At 41.0% G+C, this 9,045-nt stretch overlaps 1 protein-coding gene across 1 annotated transcript; it reads right to left on the bottom strand.

Annotated features, from left to right (window-relative positions):
- Positions 1–6,254: 6,254 nt before the first annotated feature.
- On the bottom strand, positions 6,255–7,001 carry LOC148801269 (zinc finger BED domain-containing protein RICESLEEPER 2-like). Its single transcript, XM_088900371.1, has one exon. The coding sequence runs from the start codon at positions 6,999–7,001 to the stop codon at positions 6,255–6,257; it is 747 nt and encodes a 248-aa protein (XP_088756497.1).
- Between the last annotated feature and the right edge of the window lie 2,044 nt (positions 7,002–9,045).

Genomic DNA, 9,045 nt, shown 5'->3' with positions numbered 1-9,045 from the left:
GCAACACAAGCGACCTCTTCTGCCCCCCTAAGGATGCTGGGTTGAGGCAGGTCTTCAATGTATGTCGTCCTCCCGTCGCTTGTGCTTGCCAATTTTGAAAGTGTGTCAGCCTCGGCATTCTCCGGCCTCGGTACTTGTCGGATGAACAAAGAATGGAAGCTGGACAAGAGTTCCCTCACCTTGACCAAGTAAGCCATCATGGCGGGTTCTCGAGCCTCGTACTTGCCGTTCACCTGGTTCACAACCAGTTGGGAATCACTGCACACCACGACATGCTTTACTCTGACCTCTTTCGCCAAGTTCAGCCCGGCTATCAACGCCCCATACTCCGCTTCATTATTCGATGCCTCAAATCTGAACCGGAGATGCTCTAGCTTCACTTCACTCGGCCGGTACAATATGAGTCTAGCTTCACTTCCTCGCTGATTAGACAAGTCGTCAACGTAGAGGATGTAGGGCTCCTCGTCCTAGGTCGAGGCTTCCCTGATAGGAATCAGTGTCGCGTTGGTTGATGCCTCCAGCGTGCTGGTCGACTCAGTCACTTCAGGGGTCAGCGTGCTGAATGTGCATTCTGCGACGAAATCTGTTAGGACTTGAGCTTTAATGGATGAGCATGGCTCAAACCGGATATCGTATAACCCACTTTGTCAATATGCCTGAGACCTCGGGCTTCTATAGAACGTGCCTCAATGGTCTTTCTGTGAGGACAACGATGGTGTGAGCTTGGAAGTAGGGGTGTAGCTTCCGAGCTGCGATCACTAGGGCGTAGGTCAACTTCTTGATGTCAGGGTACCTTATCTTAGCTACCTGCAAAACTTTGCTTATATAATACATGGGCCTTTGGACCTAGTCTACTTCTCGAATTAGTGCCGAGCTGACCACCTCGTCATTCACTGAGAGGTATAGTCTAAGCTCGTCTCTAGGTGCAGGTCAGGTTAAAACTGGTGGTGTACTTGGGTATTTTTTTAGCTCGTCAAATACAAGCTGACACTCCTTGAACTATTCAAAATCCTCGTTTTTCTTGACAGCCTTAAAGAAGGGTAGGCATCGACTAGCTGATTTAGACATAAACCGATTTAGGGCAACTACCTGGCCAGTTAGCCTTTGTACTTCCTTTATGTTTCGGGGTGGTCTCATATCTAGTATGGTCTTTATTTTTTCCAGGATGGCCTCAATTCCATGCTAGTTCACTATGTAACCGAGGAATTTTCCTAACGTGACCCTGAAAACACACTTGTTCGGGTTGAGTTTCATGTTATACTTTCTTAAGATTTAAAAAACATAGTCAAGATCATTAAGTAAAGAAGAAAACGCAGTCTTCATGATCATGTCATCTAGATAACACTCAACTTTATTTCCAATAATTAGTTCAAAAATTTTATTTACAAGTCGTTGGAAAGTCGCTCCAACGTTTTTCAATCTCAATGGCATTACTTTATAACAGTATAGGCTCAGTTCAGTTACAAAAGCTATTTTCTTCTATTCAGCTAAGTCTATCCTAATCTAGTTGTAGCCAAAGTAGGCATCCATGAAGCTCAGCAACTCATGCCTCGAGGTCGCGTCTACCAGACAATCTATTCTGGGGAGGGGGAAGTTATCATTTAGGTAGGCTCTGTTGAGGTTGGTGTAGTTGACGCACATGCACCACTTGTAGTTGGCTTTCTCTACAAACAAAGGATTATCTACCCAGCTCGGATATTGGACCTCTCTAACGAAGTTCGCTGTGAGGAGCTTCCCGACCTCCTCGTCTACTACCCTCCACCACTCTAGGGCGAGGTCCCTTTTTCTTTGTCTAACTGGCCTAACTTAAGGGTCCACATTCAACTTATGAGTTACAAAACTAGGGTCTATGTTGGGCATTTCTTTTGCTGACCAAGCAAAAACATCCAAATTATTTAGTAAAAAACTTACTAATTGTGACCAAAGCGGTTCATTTAGGCGAGCACAGATTTGGAGGGTCTTCGTCGACTCGGCATCAGACACCAAGACCTGGATTGTCTCCTCCATTGGTGCAGCTCACTCCTTAGTTTGCTCGAGGGGTGGTTCTAGCTCGACATCATCCACCAATTTCGCCTTGCCCTTTAGCGCAGCCATATAGCACTTTTGCGACTCTAGTTGGTAGCCCCATATTACCCCCACTTCGTAGCTCATTGGAAATTTCATCGCGAGATAGTAGGTTGACACCACCGCACGTAGGGCATGAAAGATGGGTCGACCTAGAATTGCATTGTAGGGGATGGGGTCGTGACCACTAGGAACGTGTGCTCGAATTGAATTGTGTTGGGCCTTGCTCCTGCTACAACCGGAACCGTGATTCTGCCAAGGGGCTTCACCCGACCAAGGGTGTGTTTATGCTAGCTTCAAGTCTTTCTGCTCCAGTTGTAACTTATCGAACGCCTCCAAAAATAGGATATCTATGGAGCTGCCGGAGGCCACCAATATCCGCTTAACCTCGAAGTAGTTAATCACCATTTTGACTATAAGGGCATCATCGTGCGGGTACTGGATCCTATGAGCATCATCCTCGGTGAAGTAAATCACCTTTTCCACCCGAGGGAACTTAGGCAGGTTTCCTTCTTTGTGCACGAGCTCCCAGATTGATGCTTCCCCTATTGCCATGTTGCACCCGACAACAATTGATCCACTGGTGATCATGTTGATCACCCCGTAGATTGGCCTGTCCTCCAATGGTGGAGGTTGCTGAGGTGGTTTCTGGTCACGGTCAGTCTGCTTGCTTGATTCTGGCGCATCTCTCCACTAGTCGGTAGGTCAGTTCACCACTTCCCTGTCTTCGTACTTGATGAAATGCTTCAAGTATCCTCTGCGGATCAGCTCCTCAATCTCATCTTTCAAGTTGTGGCAACCTTCAATGCTATGTCCAATGTCGCGGTGGAAGTGGCACTACAATTTGGGGTTTCTGGCTGTTGGGTATCCTCACATCCTAAGCAGCCACTTGACATAGTTGGTGTCTTTTATTGCCATCAGAATCCCACCCCGTTTTCTCATTCAGGGTGGTGTAGATGGACCTTTGGATGGGAGGAGTTCTAGATCGCCGACCTGACCTAGTACCCCGAGGTGGTGACTTATTCGGCGACTTACTTCACCTGCTGCACAAGGACTTACTTTGCTTTGGCGACTTGCTCTTCCAAAGATGGTGCTTGTTGCTATTGCTCTCCTCATCTTCTCTCTTCCTCTTTTCACCCTAGTGTAGCTCTAACCTTGACCCAAGGGCCTCTTCCGCCTTGATGAATCTGTCAGCCTCAGCGAGGAACTTCTCCATGGTCTTTGGAGGGTTCAACTCGAGATGCCAACGAAAATCGGCATGGAGAATTCCCTTCTAGGTCATAGTGAGCTGCACAGCGTGATCGAGGACAGGTATCTACAATCTCTCCGAGTTGAATCTCTTGATGTAACTCCTAAGGGACTCGTTCTCCCACTGGACCACGTTTAGAAGGTTGTCGCAAACTTCAGGAATTTCTTACTTGTGATGAAGTGGGTTGTGAATAGGTCCACGAATTGCGCCCAGTTCTTGATCGATCCCAAAGGCGGATTCTTGTACCACGTTTTGGCTAAGTTTCTGAATGTTGTCAAGAAGGCCATGCATAGGATTGCATCATTCACTCCAGCAAGTAGCATCAATGATTGGAAGCTATTGACATAGTCATTGGGGTCGGAGTTCTCGCCATACATCTCTAGGGCGGGTGTCTTGAAGTTCTTTGGCCTTGGAGCCGAAATGATTTCTAGTGCGAGGGGGAAGGTCGGCTCAACAAAATAAGAGCCAGTTGTGCAGCTACTAAGTTCACTTCTTCCCTCCCCTTCTCTACCGCTGTTGTTGGGGCATTGCTTTTTGCCAAGGTGCGGCGTGCTTTGTGACAGCGTTGCTTCTTTGCTACTTCTTGATTAGTGTTGTTCAACTAGGTACTAACTAGGACCTCGACCCTAGTGTTCTCCCGATCTCGGATACTACTGCTAGGAGGGAGCTAATCTCTGTTGCTGGCATTTTCATGAACACGAGCTGGCTCCTGGCTGTTAAGGGGGATAGAAGGGTCCCGAGCTGGGTCCACTCCTCTTACCCCGGGCTACTGGTTGCTGACTTGTTCTCGTTGTTGCGGTGTTGTTGTTCATACGTGATCGTTGATGCTAATCATTGTGATGACTACGTTGCGGCTGGTTTCTCTAGTCCACAACCTATCGAGGTGGTGATGGATACCGACCTAGCGAGGGGTCCAGAGGTGGTGTCTGGTTGCGGGGTGGAGTTGGGACCTAAGGAGGTGTTCGGCGTCCGTTGAGGTTCATATTTTGGTTCTAGTTCTGGTTCTGCTGGTTCGGTTGAGTCTGCTGGAGAGGGGGGAACTACTGCTGATAGTATTGTTGGTACTGGTACTGCTAAAATTTTTGAATTTGTTGCATCTGGATTTGTTGCTCTTGGAACTACTGCGCTCTGACCCCAGGAAGAACCACAAAGGGCTCTGTGACTGGGATGGTGGTGCTCACATGAGGCAAAGGTGCACTGATTGACTGAGTGCTGAAAGTTTGGCTCTGGACTTTTGATATTAGGGGTGTCCATGGTTCGGTTAACCGAATTGTGGGCATATTTTATAAACTGAGCCGGTATCCCATGCTTTTGCATTAGTTCAAACCAACTGATCTTCGGTTTTTGATTTTTTGATTTTTTTTCATTTTTATTAAAAAAACACAAGTGAGAGATATCACTAATATTCCTCTCAATGGGTTGCAAAGGAATATCATGGGGACTATGGGGAGGCTGTTTAGTAGATCAGCCTTGGTCATTTGATGTTTCAATAAGTCTGTAACAGATTGTTTAGTAGACCAGAAACTAGCCATTCAAACTGGCCATTTGATGTTTCAAACACCTGGCCATTTACCTGTCAAAAAAAAAAAACACCTAGCCATTCAACAAATCACTATTTCTCCCCATAGTGAGAATTATTCGGTCAACTTACAGACAATTTAGTAGACTAGAAACTGAAACATCAAATTCAAAAAGCAAACTGGAGTAAAATTTGGCCCCTTAAAGTCCCATATAGATGTCTAATCTTAGTCTAGAAATATTACTTAAGGGCTGTGAAAACAAAAACAGCAAGTTGGAGTAGAAGGAAAGAAGGTGATCAGTTGTATTATGTGCAATAACACACCTGAAACATAACATCTATTTTTTGAGTGCAGCTTTTCTAAAACTTTATGGCTTCAATCTCAAGTGGGGCTGAACCCACTCAAATATTCAATAAGATATCTTATATCTTTACAAAAAGCATTCAATAACACAGGACAAGCAGTTTCTTTCAACACTTGGCCATTTAACAAGGTTCACAAATCACATTCAAGTCTTTTTCCATAGTGGATGGCTTATGGTACACATTCAAATATTCAATAAGATATCTCATATCTCTACAAAAAACCACTCAATAAGTTATTTCTTTCAATACTTGGCCATTCAACAAGGTTTACAAATTACAAGTTCACAATCATACACAAGAAAAAAGACCCACAACCATGAAAGTTTAAAATTCAATGAGGTCCACAAGACCACAACCATAAACATTCAAAACAACCTCCAAGGTTCACAATTCACAAGTTTACAACCATAAATAGTAAACAAGGTCCACAAACCACAACCATGAAAATTTAAATTGAATGAGGTCCATAAGACCACAACCATAAACATTCAATCATTAATAGCAATAAGATGATGCTCCTCGCTGATACATGATATCTCTGCAAAAAAGATTAAGACAAACACAAATTAGAATTAACATAACAAAATAAAAATGAACAGGAAAAATAGAATAGAAAACAAAAAGCTTACTTGATTCCATACTCTCAAGTTCTTCTAAACTCTCATCTAAATGAAGATAGCCATGTGATCTTTGTAGCCAATATTGCCCACAAATGATAGCTTCCACCATTCTTGAAGTTAGAGAACTATGGAATGAATCAAGCACACGGTCTCCAGTGCTAAAAGCCAACTCACATGCAACTGTAGATACATGCATAGCTAACACATCTCGAGCCATCATAGAAAGCACTTGATATTTAGACGAATTAACTTTCCACCAAGCCAATATGTCAAATGATTTATTTTTTGGATCTTCACATTACTCCCCTAAATATTTATCCAATTCTGTTTTGGTATCTATACCTCCTTGGCCTACCTTTTGCTTTTTATGCAATGCATTCATAAAATCAGCAACATCTTCTACACTATCAACTTCCATCTCATTTGTGTCTTGAATTTAATTGCTTGATTGAATATTATGAGATGACTTAGCTGAACTATGGAACTCAAACATGGAGACCAAAACATGATTCACCCTCTCTCTCAACACTTGAGCATTATCAACATCATAGGATTCATTAATAACCCAATCCACATACTCCGATTTACATCGAGGGTCAAGAACCACTGCAATGAACAACATAATGTTGATATTCCTCACATTTTCCCAATACTTTTCAAACTTCTTTTTCATCTTGGAAGCCATCAAACTAACACTAAAATCATCACTGGTACACCTCCTAGAAATAACAAGCCCAATATCATAAATTTCTTTCATGTATTCATTTCCATTTACATAAAGTGACCTAGACAATTTCAATGTAGTTTCATAGAAAATTTTAAGAAAAGGAATCAAACACCGAGTATATTCCCAATCATCATCATTAGGCAAACCCTTATTTTTTGAACTAGTAAGGTCCTCTATGTACTTACTATCAACAGTCTCTAACAAATCAAATGACTTCTGAAATTTTAAAGCAAATTCCAACATCAAGTAAGTAGAGTTCCACCTACTATCAACATCTAGGCAAGTAAGACTCTTACTCTCTATCTTTTCTTTCTCTACGCAATCATTAAACCTTTGCAATCGTAATGGAGAAGACCTTGCATACTTCACTGCAGAACAGATCTTAAAAATAGACTTATCCAACTCTGACAATCCCTCTTTGACAATTAAACTCAAAATATGTGCACCACATCTCATATGTAAGAACTAACTCTTTAAAACACTTTCCTTACAACTGTTAAGTCTCTTTTTCAAGTATTGAATTCCCACATCATTTGAGCTTGCATTGTCTACTGTTACAGTGAAAACTCTTTCAATGCCCAATCAAGCAAGCATCTCTCAATTGCCTTGCCAATCACTCCTAAGTGAGCAGTGAGGCACATATAACTAAGATTTTGACAAGATGTCCATGTGTTTGTAGTAAGGCAGATCCTTGATGGCAATTTCTTAAAATATTTCTTCAACTTCCCCTTCTCCTCCATAAAGAAATCATAGCAACCTCTAGTTATTGTTTGATGTGAAAGGACTATAAATCATGATTGCATGGTACCATAAAAGTCACGGAACCCCTCCCGTTCTACATGTTTAAAGGGCAATTCATCTACAATAATCATTCTAGCAAGTGCCCTTCTACAATCTTCTTGATCAAACTTGTAAGTTACAAGTATTGGCGTGGTACCCATCCCCCCTCTTTTGCATTTTGATATGAAGACTCCAATTTTTTTTTTGTTTCTTGTCTGCATTTAAAAGATACTTCTTGCATCTAATCAAGTGATTAATCAAGCAACTCGTACCACTTGCACTAGGACAAGCTAAGTCCTTACCACAATAGTTACATGATGCTCTTTGATCACTTTTAACTTGATCTATCTTAGTGAAGTGATCCCACACCCAAGATTTTTTTTAGAAGTATAAGAAAGACTAACCTTTGAATCAACCTCCATAATAGGTGGATTTGATGCATTGTCATCATCACTTTGAGGTTTAGGAGGAGGATTTGTGCATGTGTTACTATCACCCATACTTGACATCTAATAAAGAAAAAGGATGAATAAGAATGAATGAATAAGAAAAATAATTAATAAGAAATAATAAGCATGAATGAATAAGAAAAAGTTGGGAATTTTCAAGGCCCAAAAAATTTCCAAGAAAAAGAATGAATAAGTATAAATAAACATGAAACATCCATTGTTGAATATACAACGCAAGTAAACAATTGTTTACTTGATTAAATAGGTATCTGTTAAAGTTAGCAACTGGTAGGAATTGATCTTTCAACATAAATCATATTATGCAATAGAAGTCATCCATACAGAATCATAAATCCATAACTGAAGTTTGATTCATATTAAGAACTCTATTAGGACAAGATTAATTTTGTAGAATTATTTATCCTTTTCTCAAGTAGAAGTGCATTCTACTAAAATATTACAAATATCATGAAAACCACTAGCACAAGTTTGATTCCATACATAAGTTAAAAGTGCCAACAACAATGCAAAATAAATCATCACAGCTTTCTCAAATCTCCTTCTGAGTTCACCTTAGTATATTAAGCAGTAGCAAAACCCCTGTTCAAAGAGTAGCAAATTGTAAAATATAGAAAGTGGTGGAATGGCTCTAGTATAGCCTATCTGTTCATTCTTGTAAAATATATTAAGCAGTAGAAAAACCCTTGTTCATTCTTGAAAATTAATCACATAAATTTGAATTGGTCCCATTGCATGCCAAACATTCTATATAGCCTATATCAACCAAGATTATTATATTTGTAGCATTTTCCAAAAGAAAAATATACCTAAATAAGAGTCTAGAACTTAAACCAAAAGAAGGAATCTTTTAGTGGCATCATTCGACATTCAGAGTTTCAGACATGAGACATTCATATTTTAAACAAATTTTATATCAAATATTTAAGTAGTTTAACTAAAAAAATCATTTACCTGCAAGTCTACCACTATTGAAGTAAAACCGATGATGGCAACAGCGAATGGAGAGGACAAATGGTTCAGTATTCTGTGATTTTGTTTAAGGAGAAGAAACCATAGCCCATAGACGATGGCGATGGGGGAGAAATAGAAAGAAAAGTGGCATACTGGACGACAGCAATGACAATGGCGACGTCAGAGAAAAAAGAAGAGGTGACGGAAGAGGAGCGGCGGCAGACGGCTTAGTTGCTAGGGTTTATGGCGACTTACGAGTGACTTCTCTATTCAAAGTTCAAACAAGAAGAAAGAAAGAG

The sequence above is a fragment of the Nelumbo nucifera genome, chromosome 3, assembly GCF_055504915.1.
Source record: "Nelumbo nucifera cultivar China Antique chromosome 3, China Antique-T2T, whole genome shotgun sequence".
Taxonomy (NCBI): Eukaryota; Viridiplantae; Streptophyta; class Magnoliopsida; order Proteales; family Nelumbonaceae; genus Nelumbo; species Nelumbo nucifera.
The sequence above is the reverse complement of the archived record's forward strand: the minus strand, read 5'-3'. Positions and strand labels throughout refer to the sequence as shown.